Source organism: Ovis aries, chromosome 20, assembly GCF_016772045.2.
Source record: "Ovis aries strain OAR_USU_Benz2616 breed Rambouillet chromosome 20, ARS-UI_Ramb_v3.0, whole genome shotgun sequence".
Lineage (NCBI taxonomy): Eukaryota > Metazoa > Chordata > Mammalia > Artiodactyla > Bovidae > Ovis > Ovis aries.
The window spans coordinates 12,686,983-12,709,508 of NC_056073.1; the positions used below are offsets into that span (position 1 = coordinate 12,686,983).

Below are 22,526 nucleotides of genomic sequence, written 5' to 3' on the forward strand. Positions count from 1 at the left end.
TTTCTTAGGGCCAACATATTCACAATTAAAAATGTAGTACCGTTGTTGGAAAGCTGTTAAGAAACTATGAATGTCCAAATGCCGGGGTATCATGCAACTGATTTCTTCCCAGCTCTAACTCTTAGAGAACCAGAAGGGTCTCTGAACATAAATGATAAATGTCATCCTTGGTTAGTCCCACAGACTATTCAACGTGGTATGTGACTGATAATGTTTGAGCTTTATGAAGTTTAAACTCAGAAGTTGGATGTAGTCCCTAACATATTCTACTTTCTTTTAGTGATCATAGTAGATATAAAATCATAAGATAATTTAAGCCCTTGGTGCTACTTCTATAACACTTTTTCTTTAATGTGTATTGAACATCTCTTTTAGGTTAGACTAGTTGATATTTTATTTTTCTATTATTCTGTTATACTGGAAATATGCCATATTATTTAGCATATCCATAAAATTTATGATTGTACAGACCATTTGGGGTCTTTTTTGCAAACTTTTTTCTGGCTCATGGCCACCAAAGACTGCCTTCTGCTAATTTCAAGTATTCAACCTATGTTTGTCTCTGTTTCCATATCGGGCTAGACTGTCAGTGAGAGGAAGTTGTTCTCAGGACTATGTATCAGTTATTCTAATGCACAACCACAGCACCATCATTTATGATTGTAAATGAAATGAAACAGAGTTCTTGTATTGTAAATGTCATATAAGATGTAATTTAATCACATATTTTGTTAGCTATGTCAAGGTCCTTAAAAAAATGAATGGAAGTTAGAGTGATGCAAATGTACTAAAATTGATTGTGATCATAGTCTGTGAATATAATAAAAACTGTTGAAGGGTACATTTTAAATGAGTGGACTGTATAATATGTGAATAATATCTCAATGAAACTGTTACAAAAAATAAATGAAAGCTTCATGTACAGGACAAAGTTAGATCATATAAATTAAAAATCATGTTTATGATTTTTAAAAGGAAATAATAGATAAACCTAATAAATTGATAAATATGTGTGATTAGGAATTAAAATGCTGATTATATTATTCATTACAGGAAGGACCCATGGTTCCAAATATACCACCCCAAGAAGCTAGCAACAGGCTGCAGATCTTTCAGGTAAAATTACATTTTTGTGGTTACATTGACATTCCCTGCATTTATACTTAGGCGGCTTCCATGGTCATCTCACCAAGGAAATACAGAGCTGCTGTCCAAAAATCAGTGTTTTCTTCTTTACTAGGAATACCCAAGATTGAGTGGATTATACTACTTCTTTATTCATTTGAACCGTGTAGGAAAAATGATGGTCTAAAATAGTAGAAAAGTCTGAATTATAGAATTTTACAAATGTAGTTTCATTACTTTCAGATGTATTTATAGGAGCTTGAAATGTATGTCTGGGGACCACTTAATTTATTAAAGAAATAATTTTATATAAAAGGATTACTTTCAGAATGCTTGAAAGTTAATTTTCCTGAGTACTTAACTTTTCCTCTGATAGCTTGGTATCAGCATAAATTTGCTTCACAAATCCTTGTTTCATAGATAATATTAAATAAACTTCAATATAGCTTTTATCCTGATTATAATAAATTCTACTTTAATGGGTTCTGAATTAATTACGTCTTACTATAATTTAAAAACCTTTTATAGGCCAATTTTGATGATCTATGGAGGAAATTCGTTACATATTCATCTGGAGAACAACTTTTTGGGTTGCCTGTGACTGACTATGAGGTTTTACACAAAACTAGGTAAGTTTAGAAATTGAACAAGTTTATTATAAATAATTAACTGTCCATTAGGTGAACATGCCATCATTAAACCCTTCATTGTACAGAGAAGGGTCTGGCTTGGAAAATTCCTAAATAGTCCCCTCATTCCTAGCTATTCCTATTCCATTGAACACACAGTCTCCATATAAAAAATATAGCCTTTTGGCTAACATCAAGTGTCGTTTTCCCTAATAGCTCAGTTGGTAAAAAATCTGCCTCCAATGCAGGAGACCCAGGTCCAATTCCTGGGTCGGGAAGATCTCCTGGAGAAGGGGGTAGGCTTTGGGTTTCCTTTGTGGCTCAGCTGGTAAAGAATCTGCCTGCAATGCAGGGAACCTGAGTTCAATCCCTGGGTTGGGAAGATCCCCTGGAGAAGGGAAAGGCACCCACTCCAATATTCTGGCCTGGAGAATCACATGGACTATACAGTCCACGGGGGCGTAAAGAGTCGGACACGAGGGAACGACTTTCACTTTCACTTTTAAGTGTAGTATTCACAGGTGGCACAGCGGTAAAGAATCTGCCTGGAAATGCAGAAGACACAAGAGACCCCGGTTTGACTCCTGGGTTGGGAAGATCCTCTGGAGAAGGGATAGGCTACCCACTCCAGTATTCTTGGGCTTCCCGTGTGGCTCTGCTGCTGCTGCTAAGTCGCTTCAGTCGTGTCCGATTCTGCGACCCCGTAGATGGCAGCCTACCAGGCTCCCCCGTCCCTGGGATTCTCCAGGCAAGAACACTGGAGTGGGTTGCCATTTCCTTCTCCAATGCACAAAAGTGAAAAGTCAAAATGAAGTCGCTCAGTCGTGTCCGACCCTCAGCGACCCCATGGACTGCAGCCTACCAGGCTTCTCCAGATCCATGGGATTTTGGGGTGTCCCTTGTGGCTCAGCTGGCAGAGAATCTGCCTGTAATGTGGGAGTCCTGGATTCAATCCCTGGGGTGGGAAGATCCCCTGGAGAAAGAAATGGCAACCTACTCCAGTATTCTTGCCTGGGAAATCCCATGGACGGAGGAGCCTGGTGGGTTACAGTCCATGGGGTCACAAAGAGTCTGACGTGACCGAGCACAGGTGCCATGCAATGAAGAAGTTTTCCTTTACTTGCCCCAGAATCCCTCCTTTCTTCCTGTTTTGGATATAACTGCATCTGGGCACACAAGGGAAAGCTTTTGGTAGGAATGTGATGTTTAAAAGGCAGACTTAAAGGCAGACATGATCATAAAAATGCAGCTTGCATTTGAAAGTAAAGAGATCAAAGAAAACATTAGCCTTAACTTTGCTCTTGTTACCAAGTTTTGGTCATATTGTTTGCAGTGATTGGTATGGTTGTAATAATTAAACGCACTGGTAATGACACATAATATTATAATTTGGAATGTTTGAGAGCTATAAACCTTGACCTAATTGATGGAGCTTTGTTTGGAAACTGACGGAGTTGTATGCATGTTGGTATAAGACATTATACACATAATGTATGAAATATTTGATTAGATGAATTCCTATCCAATAATGGAATTTATCTTTAAAATATATGTTACATAATGCCTTAATTATTTGGTTTCCCAGAAAGGAACTCAACTTGCTGCAGAAGCTGTATGGACTGTATGATACTGTGATGGGCAATATTAGTGGTTATTATGAGATACTTTGGGGAGATGTAGATATTGAAAAAATTAATGCAGAACTTCTGGAGTTTCAAAACAGGTGAGTTTCAATCGCATTAAACTTACCAATTTATAGTGCCTATTTTAGGATCCTATAGGAATTTCACAAATGATTTTATCTTCTGATATATTGCTATGTATTCATAACACCTTCTGCAAAGAAATGTATAGATGAAATAATTTTTTTTCTTAAAGATGTCGTAAACTGCCAAAAGGACTTAAAGATTGGCAAGCTTTTTTGGATCTGAAAAAAAGAATTGATGATTTCAGTGAGTCATGTCCTCTACTAGAAATGATGACCAATAAGGCAATGAAACAGAGGCACTGGGATCGTATCTCTGAGTTAACCGGAACCCCATTTGATGTGGAGTCAGATTCTTTTTGTCTTAGAAATATTATGGAAGCACCACTCCTTAAAAATAAGGATGATATCGAGGTACATAGGATTTAAGGTCTTACAAATGATCTGTTAAAGAATGTCTCCTTTTTTTTTTCTGAAAATTGTACAAATAAACATTTTATTCATGGGTGTACTGATTGCTCTATATAATATACCCTCAAAATTTCAGATGATCCTGAACATTCCTTGGTTTTGCAAAATAATGCTGTAACTCAAGGAGATAATATAATTATTTGAATTAGTTTTGGAGCTCCTTAATCTGTCCTGCTTGTCCCTTAACTATACTCTTTTAAAAAATTCTGTTTATTTCTACATTGTTTTCTTGGTGGATTCCTCAGAATACTTTCCAACCTTCTAATTCTATACTTTTTACTATTAGTCTAGCAAATAAATTATTATGTATTTCCTTCAAGATTTTTAATCAGTTAATTTCCATTTTTATGCTTAGTGTTATTTACATTTCCATCAACAATGTGCAAGGATTCCTTTTTTTTTTCATCCTCACTAATATTCTTTCTTGTCTTTGTGATGATAACTATTCCAACAGGTGTGAGGTGATACTTCATTGTGATTTCGACTTGAACTTCTCTGATGATACGTGATGTGGAGCACCTTTTTGTGTACCTGTTGGCTATTTGTATGTCTTTTTCAGAAAAATAGCTATTTAGAACCTCTGTCCATTTTAAAATCAGATTGGTGGTTTTCGCTGCTGAGTTGTATGAATCTGCTGTATATATATAGAATATTAACCCCTTATCAGAGTTATTATTTGTGAATATTTTCTCCTGTTTAGTAAGTTACCTTTTCATTTTGTTGGTTGTTTCCTTTGCTGTGAGAAGCTTTTTAGTTTGATGCTATCCCACATGTTTATTTTAACTTTTGTTACCTTGGCTTTGGTGTCAAGTCCAAAAAAATCATTGCCAAGACTGACTTCAAGGAACTTACCACCTCTGTTGTCTTATAGGAGTTTTATGGTTTCGGGTCTTTAGTCCATTTTAAGCTAATTTTTTGTGTGGTAAAAGATAGTGGTCTAGTTTTCGTCCTTTTACATGTTGTTATCCTGGTTTCCCAGCACTGTTTATTGAAGAGACTGTCCTTTCCCCATTGTATATTCCTGGCTCTTTTCTCATAAATTAATTAAACATATATGTATGTTTATTCTGTTCCATTGTCTCTGTTTTTATGCCAATACCATACTTTTTTTATTACCATAGCTTTGGTATAGTTTGAAAGCAGGAAGCATTATAACTCCAGCTTTGTTCCTTTTTCTCAAGAGTCCTTTGGCTAAATGGAGTCTTATGTGGTTTCATAAAATGTTTAGGATTTTTTGTTCTGTTTCTTTTATTTATTTATTTGTGCCCGGTTTTAGTTGCAGCACGTGAGATCTTTGTTGCAGCATGCAGGATCTTTCTTTGAGGAGGGCAGGTTGGCTGCCCCAAGGCATGTGGGATCTTAGTTCCTCGACCAGGAATCGAACCTAATCCCCTGCCTTGGAAGGCAGATTCTTAACCATGGACCACCAAGGAAGTCCCCTTGTTGTATTTCTTGAAACATGTCATTGAAATTTTGATAGAGATTGCTTTGAAACTGTAGATTGCTCTAGGTAGTGTAGACATTTTGATGATACTAATTCTTCTAATCTATGCTCATGGATTATCTTTGCATTTACTTGTGTCCATCTTAAATTGCTAGCTACTAAAGTTGGAATGCGATCTAAAACTCTACATTTTTACTCCCCCCCTTCATTTTGTTTTTGGTGCCACAGTTTACATCTTTTTATCTTGTGTATCTACTGACGAATTATTATAGTTACCAGTATTTTTACTAATTTTGTCTTTTAACCTTCATACTAGATTTATAAGTGATTAACCCAGCACCTTTTACAACATTAGACTATTCTGAACTTTACTGTTTATTTCTCTTTACCAGTGAGATTTATACTTTTATATAGTCTTCTGTTACTAACTAGCTCAGTTTCATTTTAGCTGAAGGAAGTCCATTTAACTTTTTGTGGTAAGACTTCTCTAGTGATGATGAACTCCTTTAAGCTTGTGCTTGTCTGAAAACCTGTTTAGCACTCTTTGAATTCTGAAGGACAGCTTCACCATGTACTGTATTCTTGGTGGCAGGTTTTTTTTTCTTTTTTTTCTTTCAACACTTTGAATATGTTGTGTCACTCCCTTTTGTCCTGCAAAGTTTCTGCTGGAAAATCTGCTGGTAGTCTCATGGGGGTTCCCTTGTACTTAACAAGCTGTTTTTTTCTTGCTGTTTTTAAGATCTCTCCTTGTCTTTAACTCTTGACCCTTTATTTATGTGTTTTGTTGTATATTTCTGCTCTTTGGGTATATTTGTGTATTGAGCAAATAGGCCCCTTTTTTCACAGAAAGCTTTTTAGTGATCTGCCTCTGTGCTGGGCACTGGGTTGGGTGAGTACAAGCAAGCTATTCAAGAGCTATTTCTTAGTTCATTATGGGCTTGTGGGTCTCATGGACATAAGCCCTGAATTTGGGAGGGGTTGCTTCTTTTTAACAATATATGTATGCCAAAAGTTTTGTTTTTGAAGCATTTTTGTCCTATAAATGCTATTCAAATACTATTGAAGGAAATAATCAAGGAATTAAAAAAAAACAACTTTGATGATCACTTCATTCTTACAAGGTTTTTACACTTAAGAGTATAGCTATTCATAGGCTGTGCTTTTGAAAACTTCATTTCGCAAGTCCAAGGAATGCTAGGATTCAGTTATTAGTTATTTTCCCCCTAAACAGAGTCTCAGTGTTGTCTATGCCAGTACATTCTGTTTTCTTTGCTCCCTGTACCCTGCTAGTAGCCTAGCTGGCTGCTTACTATTACTTCATTCACTGCCTCGAAAGGAAGCCTTTTCCCTTCCTATAAAACGTCCTCTCCCTCCCCCTGTTGGAATCCTGCTTATTCTCAGATGTTCCCTCCTCCGTGAAGCCTTTCCTCCTGACTGTAGGCAAAAGTCATTTCTCCCTTCTCAGAACTCACAACAGTTAACACCACTCTTATTACATTTACTACACAGTGTATGTTAGTCACTCAGTCGTGTCCGACTCTTTACAATGCCACGGAGCCTACCAGGCTCCTCTGTCCATGGAATTGTCCAGGCAAAAATACTGGAGTGGGTAGCCATTTCCTTCTCCAGGGGAGCTTCCCAACCCAGGGATCGAACCCAGGTCTCCCGCATTACAGGCAAATGCTTTACTGTTTGAGCTACTAGGGAAGCTCTACTACACACTAATTTGTGGAAATTCCTTGCACCTTCATATCCTTTCCCATCTTTGAGATTCTGTGATTCCAAGTAGGAAAATCAATTGGGGTATGTTGGGAAAATACCTTAATTTTATTTACATTTGTGAGACTTTCATATCAAAAATTCTCAGGAAAACAGGAAAATATGTAAAAATTAGAATTAACTTTTAATCAAGTGAGATATTCATATTAGGGTCAGAAAAGGTGGGACTAGAGCAATGTTTATATATTACTTTAAAGAGTTCAAAAGAATCTCACATTCTCATTTGCTTCTTATAACAAGCCACTGAGCACAGCTGTGATTATGTCCATGTTGGCTGAAAAACAACAGTTAAAAATATAAACAAGAAACACGATTTAAGTTCCATATCTCATGTATCTCGGTAATGTCCAGCTCTTTGCAATCCCAGGGACTGAAGCCCATCAAGCTACTCTGTCCATGGAATTTTCCTAGAATACTGAAGTGGGCTGCCATTCCCTTCTCCAGGGGATCTTCTCCACCTGGGGATTGAACCTGTGGCTCCTGCTTTGACAGGCAGGTTCTTCACCACTGTGCAACCTGGGAACCTGAATGATTTTCTAGGGCCAAACTAAAAAATGCTGTGATTTTAATGCACTGAATTTGTAATCGAAAATGTCATGACGTATTATTTGATTTCCCTCTGAAGGATATTTGCATATCTGCCATTAAGGAGAAGGATATTGAAGCCAAGCTGACTCAGGTGATTGAGAACTGGACCAATCAGAACCTGAGTTTTGCAGCCTTTAAGGGAAAGGGAGAACTCCTGCTCAAAGGAACTGAATCAGGAGAGATTATCACCTTGATGGAGGATAGTTTAATGGTTTTGGGTTCCTTACTAAGCAACAGGTAATTTTATAATTTGCAGGGGAAGGTTTTGATTTGCCATTTAGAGTTATATAATTTTAGATAAAACTCCAGTTTCGAAGCTGTGACACAACACGAGATTCTGACTCTTGTCAGTCGTTACATGAACTACCTATTTTCCCTAATAATCATGGCCTCAATTTTGTTTTTATGGTGCTCACCTCCCCATCATAATTATTCTCCCCCAAATTGGCAGCTCATCTGAATATCTCAACTCCCTACCAAGATGACATCTTCATTTTATCTTCTTTCTCTCTCATTCTTTGATTTTTTTGTCATTGTCCTCCTTGGCTGAACCTGCTCAAGTGTTCACCCAATAGCCCAAGAAGAGTAGGCTGGCAAACATGAAGGAATATACTATTAGGGGCTTGACACTCACATTTGGATTCTTATGGTGAAAAGCCTACCTCTGTGCAGCCTAAATGAGGGGTCCACTGCAGCCTAAATGAGGCGACCTGTCTATCATGGGACTACTGAATCAGCTTGAAAGTGACTTGTGATCTCAAGCACAGCTTTAGGAGATGGGACCTAGTCAGATTAAATATACTCTCAGGCCCTGGTCTGAGTATTACCAACCTCTAATCCCCTACCTGACTATCCAGTGATTCTTAACTGGTCTTTACCCTAACACACCTAAGAAATGTGTCACATTATTTCAGAGGTCATTCACAGAGGTCAGTGCCCAGGGTGCATGGGGATTATAACACCCTATCTGCAGGTTGGGATCACTGTTTAATGAATGACATCCTGTAAGACCTCTGGCCCAAAGGCAGTCTTGCATTTGGATAATGCATTAACTCACAAAACTCGTAGGAGTTCTAGGGTGAAGTTGCTGGGCTTAAACTCCTAGGGCTCATCCTCTGCTTTCAGGGAATCTGAATAAGCTGAATAATCTGAATAACCTGGCAAAGGTGACCATTGGCTATTCAGTGGTTCCTGGGCTTCACAGGCTGCTGCTTTGCTGTGGTTCATTGCAAAGTCTGCCATCTTGATTTCCTGAAATCTTGATCTCTTGAAGAAAGGCTGTTGATTGATCTGAGCCTGATTGTGCAACCCAGGAATTCAGGACTTGAAACTCTTCTTAATTTTACTGTTAACTTGCATGCCAGGCTTCCCTATCCTTCACCATCTCCCAAAGTTTGCTCAAACTCATGTCCATTGAGTCAGTGATACCACCCAACAATCTCTTCCTCTGTCATCCCCTTCTCCTCCTGCCTTCACTCTTTCCCAGCATCAGGGTCTTTGCTAATGACTTGGCTCTTTGCATCAGGTTACCAAAGTATTGGATCTTGAACTTCAGCATCAGTCCTTCCAATGAATATTCAGGATTGATTTCCTTTGTTTTTTTTTTTTTTTTTTTAGTTTTTTATTTTTTAAATTTTAAAATCTTTAATTCTTACATGCATTCCCAAACATGAACCCCCTCCCACCTCCTCCCCATAACATCTTTCTGAGTCATCCCCATGCACCAGCCCCAAGCATGCTGCATCCTGCGTCAGACATAGACTGGCGATTCAATTCACATGATAGTATACATGTTAGAATGTCATTCTCCCAAATCATCCCACCCTCTCCCTCTCCCTCTGAGTCCAAAAGTCCGTTATACACATCTGTGTCTCTTTCCTGTCTTGCATGGTCGTTATTGCCATCTTCCTAAATTCCATATATGTGTTAGTATACTGTATTGGTGTTTTTCTTTCTGGCTTACTTCACTCTGTATAATCGGCTCCAGTTTCATCCATCTCATCAGAACTGATTCAAATGAATTCTTTTAACGGCTGAGTAATACTCCATTGTGTATATGTACCACAGCTTTCTTATCCATTCATCTGCTGATGGACATCTAGGTTGTTTCCATGTCCTGGCTATTATAAACAGTGCTGCGATGAACATTGGGGGTACATGTGTCTCTTTCAATTCTGGTTTCTCGGTGTGTATGCCCAGCAGTGGGATTGCTGGGGCATAAGGTAGTTCTATTTGCAATTTTTAAGGAATCTCCACACTGTTTTCCATAGTGGCTGTACTAGTTTGCATTCCCACCAACAGTGTAGGAGGGTTCCCTTTCTCCACACCCTCGCCAGCATTTATTGCTTGCAGATTTTTGGATCGCAGCCATTCTGACTGGTGTGAAGTGGTACCTCATTGTGGTTTTGATTTGCATTTCTCTAATAATGAGTGATGTTGAGCATCTTTTCATGTGTTTGTTAGCCATCCGTATGTCTTCTTTGGAGAAATGTCTATTTAGTTCTTTGGCCCATTTTTTGATTGGGTCGTTTATTTTCTGGAGTTGAGCTGCATAAGTTGCTTGTATATTTTTGAGATTAGTTGTTTGTCAGTTGCTTCATTTGCTATTATTTTCTCCCATTCCGAAGGCTGTCTTTTCACCTTGCTTATATTTTCCTTTGTTGTGCAGAAGCTTTTAATTTTAATTAGATCCCATTTGTTTATTTTTGCTTTTATTTCCAGAATTCTGGGAGGTGGATCATAGAGGATCCTGCTGTGATTTATGTCTGAGAGTGTTTTGCCTATGTTCTCCTCTAGGAGTTTTATAGTTCTGATCTTACATTTAGATCTTTAATCCATTTTGAGTTTATTTTGTGTGCGGTGTTAGAAAGTGATCTAGTTTCATTCTTTTACAAGTGGTTGACCAGTTTTCCCAGCACCACTTGTTAAAGAGATTGTCTTTACTCCATTGTATATTCTTGCCTCCTTTGTCAAAGATAAGGTGTCCATATGTGTGTGGATTTATCTCTGGGCTTTCTATTTTGTTCCATTGATCTATATGTCTGTCTTTGTGCCAGTACCATACTGTCTTGATGACTGTGGCTTTGTAGTAGAATTAACTGGGTTTGATCTCCCTGCAGTACAAAGGACTCTCAAGAGTCTTCTCGAACACCACAGTTCAAAAGCATCAATTCTTTGGCACTCAGGCTTCTTTATGACCCAACTCTTACATCTATACATGGCTACTGGAAACACCATAGCTTTGTTTGGCAAAGTAATCTGAGTGGTTATAGTACTAATTTATTGTACTAGTAAACTCAATGTTGAGGTCCTGCTAGAAAGAGTATAAGGATATCTGAGAAGTCAAAACACTATGGGAGATCCTCCTTCTAGAAAACTTTGCAGGACCAAGTGGATCCAGAATGCCTCTTCCAGAGCCAACCATAGCCTTCTCTTGTAGCAAGTGCCAGAGGAATCTCTAGGGCTATTCAGATGTGATGTCAGAAAAAATTGTGTATTTCCATGGGTGTGACGACTCACCTCAAGTACCTGGATTGTGACACTTTCCTGGTGGGTCCCTGATTCCATGGGGTTCCATGAGCCTTCTTTTCTGTCATTAACAGGTTCTACCACACAAAGTTGTGCAGTGCAAATACCTGGCCAAGGGACAAAAACTTGTCATTAGTGATTTTATTTCAAGTCCCCCCTTTTCATGTTGGGAAGTTATACACCATCAAAGATGACTCTTCTCAAAAATTTCTGGACAAAGTTATTTTTAACTCCATTTATCTAGGTGCTTCAGCTCCCTAAAATGCTTATCCACACCCTTTTGGTCTGCATGTATTGATTTTGAAGGTGCTTTTGGCATATTGACTGCCTTTCAGCTCTAGACTGATGGTCAGATGCACATTATAAATTGTGAGTTGAGAAAAAAAATGCCTCTTACTACTAGATCAACTCATTTACCTCCTTGGGGCAATTTTTGTACAACCACTTTATATCTCCATGTATAACATAGGCTTCCATAGAAATCAAAGGTTACACTTAAGCATCAGACTATACCCAGAAGAACCCCATTCTATATATGAGTCCCTTCAAATCACTCTGTCTTGGATCAAGAAAACTTTTAAGACTGTACACATGTCACCCACCAGGAAGTGCCACTACACAACTTCAAAGCCATATGCTTGCATTGCCACAAACTGAAGTTGGCTTCTTAATCCAACTGTAGGTAATTAGGTCTTTACCCAGTATCTTCCCATCACTTCCTCATGGCATCCACTCTATTTCTTGTCTTTCTTATCTGTGCCCAGCTTTTTAGACACCGTGTAGTCTCATGAACTCTTTAGCTAGCCCCGATGGAGAAGAAGCAGGATGGGGAAGAAATGGAAAAAGTAACAGACTTTATTTCTTTGGGTTCCAGAGTCACCATGGATGGTGGCTGCAGCCATGAAATTAAAAGACACTTGCTCCTTGGAAGAAAAACTATGACAAACCTAGACAGCATATTAAAAAGAAGCAACATCACTTTGCCAACAAGTCTGTATAGTCAAAGCTATGGTGTTTCCAGTAGTCATGTACACTGTGAGAGTTGGACCATAAAGAAGGCTTAGCATTGAAGAACTGATGCTTTCATACTGTGGTGCTGGAGAAGACACTTGAGAGTCCCTTAGACAGCAAGGAGATCCAGCCAGTCAATCCTAAAGGAAGTCAACTCTGAATGTTTGTTAGAAGAACTGATGCTGAAGCTCCAATACTTTGGCCACCTGATGTGAAGAGCTCATTGGAAAAGACCCTGATGCTGGGAAAGATTGAGGGCAGGAAGAGAGGGGAGCGACAGAGGATGAGATGGTTGGATGGCATCATCGACTCAATAGACATGAGTTTGAGCAAGCTCTGGGAGTTGGTGAAGGACAGGGAACCCTGGCATGCTGCGGTCCATGGGATTGAAAGAGTTGGACACGACTGAGCGAATGAACAACAACCACAAGGGCTTTTGAAAGTGAAAGTGAAGTTGCTCAGTCATGTCTGACTCTTTGCGACCCCATAGACTATAGCCTACCAGGCTCCTCTGTCCATGGGATTTTCCAGGCAATAGTACTGGAGTGGATTGCCATTTCCTTCTCTAGGTGATCTTCCCAACCCAGGGCTCGAACCCGGGTCTCCCGCATTGTAGACAGATGCTTCCGTCTGAGCCACCAGGCTTTTAGGGAGTAGCAATTCTGGATCTTTAACACTGCAGAATCAAAGGACAGTGCCTGGTGGAATTAGCAGTCTGTGGGTAAGGAAGAGCACATTTGTAGTGAACATCAGACCTCAAGTTTGACCCAGGCCTTGTGTTAGTAGTTCCACAGACCAGTGACAACAGGGCCCTATTCTCATGGGCAGTCCCCACTTGGGTTTGGTTCACAGAAGTCTTGGCAGGCCATCTTAGTCCGTATTTAACCTATACTCCAAGGAGCAACCAGTACAATTCCTTTGCTAGACCTCTGTAGCTTAAAACTAGGCAGATTTCTTGGTTTATCACTGATATATTGGAACAGTAAGTGAGATCACTATAATTCTATGTTTTATTCATAAAAATGCAAATATCTCATTAACTTTATGAAGTTTAATAGGAGCTGGTTTTTGGAGGAAAAAAGTTCATTGTCAAAGGAATATTTCTCCTATAAATTACTTTGTTAAAGCCTACTATTATCTGACTCTTTCTTAAAATGTAATATTTTTCCATTCTTACTTTTTAGATATAATGCTCCATTTAAAAAAAATATCCAGAATTGGGTGTATAAATTGTCTACTTCCTCAGATATAATTGAAGAGTGGCTAGTAGTGCAGAACCTTTGGGTTTATCTTGAAGCTGTCTTTGTAGGTGGCGACATAGCCAAACAGCTACCACAGGTAAATACGGCTTTTGTAACTGCTGATAGAATAGTTTGGTGTATGTTGTCTGTATGTCTCTGTAGAAATCTTCAGAAAGACATATGGTCATGTCTTGATGATTTGCGCCAGTGGTTTGCAAACTGTGGCCAACTCACCTATTTCCGTAAATATAGCTTTATTGGAATACAGCCATGTCCATTCATTTATGTCCTGTCTGTGACTGCTTTAGGATTACAATGGCACATTGTCTGTCCATGGAATTCTCCAGGCAAGAATACTAGAGTGGGGAGCCATTCCCTTCTCTAGGGGATCTTCCCAACCCAGGGACTGAATCTGGTTCTCCTGCATTTGCAGGTGGATTCTTTACCATCTGAGCCACTAGGGAAGTCTCATAGCGATGCCATAGGTATGGAAATTCAAAAGAATAGGATTAATTTTACAAAAGGCACAGTTGAATAGTTGTAACAGAAACCATTCCATGGACAGAGGAGCCTGGCAGGCTACAGTCCATGGGGTCGCAAATCTTTGTAGATTAAAAATCAAGGACAAAAGCATTTTGAAAGTAGCTGGTTTCCCTTTGTAACACATTTTTAAAACAGAAATCTTTTCTTTTTTAATCAGAAAGTTATATTTTTTTCAAAAATGCACTTAAAACTTTTGATAGAGGCAAGATTATGCCAATTTCTAAAGGCAGTTTTTGCAATCGAATACAAGCTTAATATCATTCATAGTAAATAGTAAATTTTCATTTGCAAAAATGTAAATGAAGCTTTGTTTTAGATTTTTACTGTTTTCTCCTTTTCTTTTTCCTGGGGCACTATTAAGATTTAATTATTCCAAAGATACTGAGATCAAATTATTTTCATGCTTCTTGAGTTTGCTCATCAAACCAAAACACCTGGGGTGCTGAAAGACTAGATTTGGGATTTAAGTTGATAGCACTGAAAATTAATCATGCGGCACTTTGAAAAATGTATTAAATGTAAGGAAATGAATTAGTCATAAACCCTGTTGTGATAGGACAGCATTTCAATAAGCAGTTTTATGGCTTTGGGTTTCTGTTGTTCAGAGTTAATTCAGATAAAAAAAAATGCTCCTTTAAATTATGTAGCCTAAGATTAATAAGGTGGCTTGAGGAACTATAGGAGATGCCAGAGTGAAGACTTTGTTTCATTCAGTCATCCACATGCCAACTTTTACTGACTATGGGTTTGTCTTTAGGAAGCAAAACGTTTTCAGAATATTGACAAGTCATGGATAAAGATAATGCAGCGAGCTCATGAGAATCCCAATGTGATTAGTTGCTGTGTTGGAGATGAAACCATGGGGCAGCTTTTACCTCATTTACACGAACAATTAGAAGTATGTCAGAAGTCACTTACAGGGTAAGAGTTTAATTTTTTCATTGCCTAACATTTTATATGTAACGATGTTTTATCCCAAATTAATAGAATTGACTGCATTTCCGGTTCGGTAGTGATGGTTGAAGTGGTGTTAGGAATTTAACATTTCACATAAATTTAATTTCTTTGCAAAAAAAGACATCTTCAAGTTAGGGTGGGTGAATTAAGGCATTGTATGAGTTTTGTAGGGCTGCTGTGACAAATTACCGCAAACGGGGTGGTTTAAGATGACAGGAACTTATTTTCTCACAGTTCTGGAGACCGTAAGTCTAAAGTCAAGGTAGCAGCCCCTTCTGAAGGCTCTAGGGAGAATTTTCCCTGGCCTCTCCCAGGTTCTGGTGGCTCTGGGACTACCCTTGGCTTGTGGCTGCATAACTCCAGTCTCTGTCTTCATATGCCCTTCTCCTCTTCTTCCTGTGTGTCTCTTACGAGGATACTTGTCATTGGACTTAGGGCTCATCTGGATAATCCAAGATGAGCTCCTCTCGAGATATTTAACTTCAGTACATTTGCAAAGGCCTCTTTTCCAAATGAGACCGCATTCACAGATTCCAGGAAATAGGATGTGGGTAGGAAATAGGACATGGGGTAGCTCCCGTGTCTTTTGGGGGCTACCAATCAGCACACGGCAGGTGTGGAGTAGAGCGGTGTACTCAGAGAGCAATTAGCCAGACAAATTCACAGATAATTTTCTTCAAAGGCAGTTCTTTCTCAATTTCTTTTGAAATAGGGCAAAAATATACCCCGGTTTGTCCAAATTTTTGCCTTTGTCCTCACTGAATGGCTAGTTACCCCCACCCCCTCCTTTCACTCCCAAAATATCCTGATTTGGAGATAAATTGTATGTTCACCCGGCATTTAAGCTTGAGGTTCACAGTACTCTTAGAAGGGTTGCAGAAGGGCTCTTGATGAGAAAGAATACTATAGACAATGCCTTGCTCTGAATCACACCTTCTTATTTCCACTTATTTTCCTAAGTGCCATCTAAGGTGGAGCAGGACTATTCAAATGGGAAATGGCTATAAGTATTTGCTACTATCTTATCGATATTAGTGATTGTGTCTTGGCTAAAACCCCCCAAATTAGTAATTCAGGAAAAATTATTTGGTAATGTGACTTTATTTAAAGGTATTTGGAGAAGAAGCGATTACTATTTCCAAGATTCTTCTTTGTGTCTGATCCAGTTCTCCTGGAAATTCTTGGACAAGCCAGTGATTCCCATACCATCCAGGTGTGTCATCTAAATGTCTGTTACCTAAATCCTTTTTTTCCATAGCCTGTGTAATAAAAAATAAAAATGAAGTTAACATCTTAAAAGTGCAGTCAGGAAAGAAGAGTGTTAAAACTGACATTGGTTATAAAATGCCTCATTTTCTTTGGATTTGGAGCCCATCAGCTGGAGGCAAGAGCCATCAATTATGCAACTCACCAGCTGGGTGATCTTAGCCAGTTACTTAATTTTCCTGTGTCTCAGTTTTCTTGTCTGTAAAATCAGAATATTAATCATTTCCACCTCATAGGCTTGTCATAAGAATTATGCAAGTTAACGCATCAAAAGTACCTGACATAAAGTATGTGCTCACTAAATGTAACTCATTGTTATGAGTATTTAAATCTACATATTCTTAGATCAGATAGGGATTGTGGTTTAAATTTGTCCCTTTTTTCCTGTCCAGAATGCTTCTCAAATGCTTTTAGCCATTTCGAAGGGCAGTAATTCCAGGAGGAAGAGAAAAACTACGGAGAACTGAGAGTGGAGGCACTCAAACCCCATCCCAGGACCATTTCTGGTTTGGGAAGCTGGGAAACAGCTAATAATACCTTTCTTGTTGGTTTCCAGGGAGTTGTGGGGATGAGAAAGGACAGGAAGGAAGTAGAAGCTGTGTAAGGCAGACACAGAGCCAAGAGAGGAGGACTGACATGTCCCTGGGAGGGAAGGGGACAGGGACCGTGTGGTTCAGTCTCCGTTGGGAGGAAGATGGCAGTTACTGGTTCAATCTCCTTAATGTAAGAGGAGGGGGCATCTGTAGGTCGTGGAGGAAACATTGTGTAGGGCTCGATTTTAAAAAGTAGGCTTCCTATTTGCAATTTTTTAAGGAATCTCCACACTGTTCTCCATAGTGGCTGTACTAGTTTGCATTCCCACCAACAGTGCAAGAGGGCTCCCTTTTCTCCACACCCTCTCGAGCATTTATTGCTTGCAGACTTTTGGATCGCAGCCATTCTGACTGGTGTGAAGTGGTACCTCATTGTGGTCTTGATTTGCATTTCTCTTAAAAAATTGCAAATAGAACTGCCTTATGACCCAGCAATCCCACTACTGGGCATACACACCAAGGAAACCAGAATAGAAAGAGACACATGTACCCCAATGTTCATCACAGCACTGTTTGTAATAGCCAGGACATGGAAACAACCTAGATGTCCATCAGCAGATAAATGGATCAGAAAGCTGTGGTACATATACACAATGGAGTATTACTCAGCCATTAAAAAGAATACATTTGAATCAGTTCTAATGAGATGGATGAAACTGGAGCCGATTATACAGAGTGAAGTAAGCCAGAAAGAAAAAAACCAATACAGTATACTAACACATATATATGGAATTTAGAAAGATGGCAATGATGACCCTGTATGTGAGTCAGCAAAAGAGACACAGATGTGTAGAGCGGACTTTTGGACTCTGAGGGAGAGGGAGAGGGTGGGATGATTTGGGAGAATGGCACTGAAACATGTATACTATCATGTAAGAAATGAATCGCCAGTCTATGTTTGATGCAGGATACAGGGTGCTTGGGGCTGGTGCATGGGGATGATCCAGAGAGATGATATGGGGTGGGAGGTGGGAGGGGGTTCATGTTTGGGAGCTCATGTACACCCGTGGTGGATTCATGTCAATGTATGGCAAAACCAATACAGTATTGTAAAGTAAAATAAAGTAAAAATTAAAATTAAAAAAAAAGAAAATATGCTATGCAAAAAAAAAAAAAAAGAAATCCCATGGACACAGGAGCCTGGAGAGCTACAGTCTGTGGAATCACAAAGAGTTGGGCACGTTTGAGTGACTAAACAACAACAACAACTATTTTTACCACATAATAAATGTAAACAAAAATAATGGGACAAACCAACACCATGAGCTTCTTGACATCCTGGGAAGAATACATTGTCACTTATTTGATGTCACTGTAAAAAAATGCATCCTGAATCTAATCATGAGGAGACATAAGCTAAACCCCAAATAAGGAACAGTCTACAAAACAACTGGCCTATACTCCTCCAAAATGCTTTGTCAGGAAGACAAAGGTTGAGAACCTGCTCCAGATGAAAGGAAACTAAAGAGACGTGAAAACTGAATCTAATGATAATCCTGATATGGAGCCTAAAACAGAAAAACAAATAAACCAACATAAGGGACTTTATTGAGACAATGGGGAAACGGTTACTATGAACTGTGAATGAAACAATAGTATTGTATCAATGCTAATTTTCCTAATTTTGACAGTTTTACTGTGAATATATAAAGAAAAGTCTTAGGAAATACAAAATAAAACTTTATGGATAAAGAAAAAAAAATAAAATAAAAAGTAGGCTCCCAAGTCAGTCAAGGGTCAAAGAAGAGGTGGTTTTTTTTTTTTTTTTTTTTTTTTTTTTGAGACAGTGAAGTAAATTCTTAATCTTTTACAAATATTTAAAAAAAATAGCAAAGATTTTAGGAAATGTCTCAATGGCTTTTGTGTTTTCATGCTCAGTTGACCCGTTGTGTCTGACTCTTTGCGACCCCATGGACTGTAGCCTGCCAGACTTTTCTGTCCACGGAATTATCCAGCCGAGAATACTGGAGTAGGTTGCCGTTTCCTCCCCCAGGGTAATCTTCCCGACCCAGGGATTGAACCCACGTCTCCTGCAGCTTTTGTGTTTAACCTCACGTATGATGTGTTTGCTCTGTCTTGTGCTTTCTTGTAGCCACATCTCCCTGCAGTGTCTGACAACATAAACGAGGTGACCTTTCATGCAAAAGACTACGATCGTATCATGGCTGTCATATCAAGAGAAGGAGAAAAAATCATTGTAATTTAACTTGATTAAAATTTTGTTAGGGTTTCTTTAAAGTTTAGAATGCAGTTCTTTTATGAGAGAAAGGGAAGGAGTTGAGTCAACTTCTAGTTCTGTAGTCCTGGCTTTGTTACAGACTAGTGTAGATAACTCATTTAATTTCTCTGGGGTTCATTTTATCACCTGTACAATGAAAGTTTTAGACCAAACAATCTTCATACTTCTTGCTACATTATTAATTAATTTTACTCATGTTTTAAGTATTTTGTGTGAAATTGTTTGCTTTGTCTTGAGGTACTGTGATTTAGGACATCTGTAAAAATATGAAATTACTGTCTATTTGTAACCTGTTTGTAATATACTTTTTCAGTTGGATAGTCCTGTTATGGCCAAAGGTCCCGTGGAGATTTGGCTTCTGGACCTATTAAAAATGCAGATGTCGTCATTGCATAATATAATTAGATCCGCATTCTATCAAATCAGTGATTCAGGATTTCAGCTGTTACCGTTCCTCAATCACTTCCCAGCACAGGTGAGACTACACAACATTCAAAGAGTAGAAATAAGGGGGACAGATATTCAGGAGACAGTCAGCCTGATGGTGTGGAAGCTGTTTTATGTGTGTTAGTTGCTTCGTCATGTTCAACTCTTTGTGACCCCATGGACTGTAGACTGCCAGGCTCCCCTGTCCATGGACTGCTTCAGGCAGGAATATTGGAGTGGGCTGCCATTTCCTTCTCCAAGGAAGCCGTTCTAGCTTTGAATAAGCTAGAGAGGCCCACCCACCCCCCGGCCCCACCCACCTGCTTGTCCTCTCCTCCACTCTAGTCCAACCCACTCCATCCCCCAGAAGAGGGTTTGCACTGCTCCCATTGTTGAGGATCTTCATGGAGACTAAAGCACTAATGAGAAATTTCATCTTAGACACCTGTCTATGTATAAAAACATCTATCTCTATCCATACGTAGATGAATATAGACACAGATACAAATATGGACATATATAAAAAGAGTCACCATATCTTTTCCTGAAATGAAATCCATCTTGCCTTTTGTTTATTTTTCCTTCAAGTAGTTAAAAATTGGCATAATCTGTTGAAGGAGTTCTTCTCATGAGCTAAGTTTTTAGAGAGAAGACATTGAAGAGGCTGGAGCAGGTGTCTTCGTGAAAAGCCCTCCTGCCCTTTGACTCTTAGAAGTGTAGGGTCATGTGCCAGGTGTTATTAAAACTGGATATGGCAAATGAAGAAGTAACAGTTTCATTACATTTTCAGCCAAGGTAAATGAAGAGTCATGATTTGTGATCTGGGTCAGAGACAGCAAGGGATCAATTCAGTTCAGTTCAGTCACTCAGTTGTGTCCGATTCTTTGTGACCCCGTGAACCGCGGCACGCCAGGCCTCCCTGTCCATCACCAACTCCCGGAGTCCACACAAACCCATGTCCATTAAGTTGGTGGTGCCATCCAACCATCTCATCCTCTGTCATCCCCTTCTCCTCCTGCCTTCAATCTTTCCCAGCATCAGGGTCTTTTCAAATGAGTCAGCTCTTTGCATCAGGTGGCCAAAGTATTGGAGTTTTTGGTTCAACATCAGTCCTTTCAATGAACACCCAGGACTGATCTCCTTTAGGATGGACTGGTTGGATCTCCTTGAAGTCCAAGGGACTCTTAAGAGTCTTCTCTAACACCACAGTTCAAAAGCATCAATTGTTCAGCTCTCAGCTTTCTTTATAGTCCAACTCTGATATCCATACATGACCACTGGAAAAACCATAGCCTTGAGTAGACAGACCTTTGTCGACAAAGTAATGTCTCTGCTTTTTAACATGCTGTCTAGGTTGGTCATGACTTTCGTTCATGGCTGCTGCTGCTAAGTCGCTTCAGTCGTGTCCGACTCTGTGCGACCCCATAAACGGCAGCCCACCAGGTTCCCCCATCCCTGGGATTCTCCAGGCAAGAACACTGGAGTGGGTTGCCATTTCCTTCTCCAATGCATGAAAGTGAAAAGTGAAAGTGAAGTCGCTCAGTCGTGTCCAACTCTTAGCGACCCCATGCACTGCAGCCCACCAGGCTCCTCTGTCCATGGGATTTTCCAGGCAAGAGCACTGGAGTGGGTTGCCATTGCCTTCTCCATAATTTCATGGCTAGAAGGCAAGAAAAATATAGGTGGGTTTAGCAAAACCCAGCTGCTCTTCCCATCCCAAACCCCAAACCCTGAATTACTGCATACACAGTGGAGACAGCTGAAATGTTATGAAATTATTCAAATGACGCAAGTACAAATACAGAGTCAATCTTCACTGAAGAGAATACATTAATATTGTTTTTGTATTGTATAATATTCTTGGCAAGCTTTAATATTCTTATTAGCATTATTACCCTTGTGACAAAGCTTTATAAAATACTGTATTTGATAAGCTGAGGAAAATAGCTCCTTAGGCTAAATCAACATAGTTTCCCGCCTGCAGGAAAGCATGATTACAGTTGGAAGGAGATATAGCATTACAGTTGGAACAGCTGAAAAGCAAATTTAAAGCAGTGGTGAAGTTGGACAGGATATAATAGGAAAATTGACCAACTTTTAGGACTTTGTATAATGTGTGTATGTATTTTTAGATAAAAGATTTTTAGATAAAAATCATAACATTGTAGTAGGCAAATTTCAGTTGTATGGAAAAATTGCTTTAAAGAGTAATGAATATATATATTCATTTTCTGTATTTTCATTCAATATATACTTATTTAATATGTTCATTAAATATATATATTAGTCTCTTTAAATTGCATTTTAAAAAGCAGTTTTCCAGAATCAGTTTTCCCATTAGTGTGTTAATTTTTTATCTGAAATTGTTTAACATTTCACCTCTTTTTTCTCAAATGCATTTTGAAGATTTTGAACACAATGGATCCTTGTTGGAAAAAATTGGGAACATTTGAAAAATATGAAAGTGAAAAGAAAAATTTCCCATATTTCCACCACCTGGAAATGATGACAGTATTTTAGTGTGTTCCTTTTCAGTATTTTTTAATGTGCTCGTCATAGACACCAAATAATATTGATGAGAATTTTGGTTTTTATTTTTATTTGTTTTTTTATTGTAATGAAACATCCTCCAGTTTTCACCATGAAGTCCCCTGCCTTCTTAAACCTAGTGAGAAACATAATTTATAGTCAGTTTTTAAAAAGTACCACTATGTAGTGATTTTGCAGGGTTTGTAAGTCTCTTTGGTCTTTAAATCAGACAGCCTTGCACTGCCATTTCTGCCTTGTTTCCCTCTGTTTTGTGCAAAGAGAATCTGCTTGCTATCCGGAGCTTCCTGATAGCAGCTATTTCCTTTCCATCCCAGGGCTTCATTTATCTTCACCTGCAGACCCAGGACTGGCCACTGGTCTAGCAGGAAAATTATTGATGTTCCAGGGGAAGCAGGGATAAGGAGAGGATTTTTTTCAAATTTATTTATATT

The 22,526-nt window shown here is 39.0% G+C and overlaps 1 protein-coding gene across 1 annotated transcript in view; it reads left to right on the top strand.

Annotated features, from left to right (window-relative positions):
* DNAH8 (dynein axonemal heavy chain 8) overlaps positions 1-22,526 on the top strand; it is a 339,200-nt gene that overhangs the window by 119,642 nt on the left and 197,032 nt on the right. The window contains exons 32-41 of the mRNA XM_060403159.1: positions 1,054-1,116; positions 1,654-1,754; positions 3,340-3,477; positions 3,633-3,873; positions 7,779-7,978; positions 13,465-13,618; positions 14,822-14,985; positions 16,132-16,234; positions 18,973-19,077; positions 19,433-19,594. Of these exons, the coding sequence (XP_060259142.1) occupies positions 1,054-1,116; positions 1,654-1,754; positions 3,340-3,477; positions 3,633-3,873; positions 7,779-7,978; positions 13,465-13,618; positions 14,822-14,985; positions 16,132-16,234; positions 18,973-19,077; positions 19,433-19,594 (1,431 nt within the window). The remainder of the gene's footprint in view (positions 1-1,053; positions 1,117-1,653; positions 1,755-3,339; positions 3,478-3,632; positions 3,874-7,778; positions 7,979-13,464; positions 13,619-14,821; positions 14,986-16,131; positions 16,235-18,972; positions 19,078-19,432; positions 19,595-22,526) is intronic.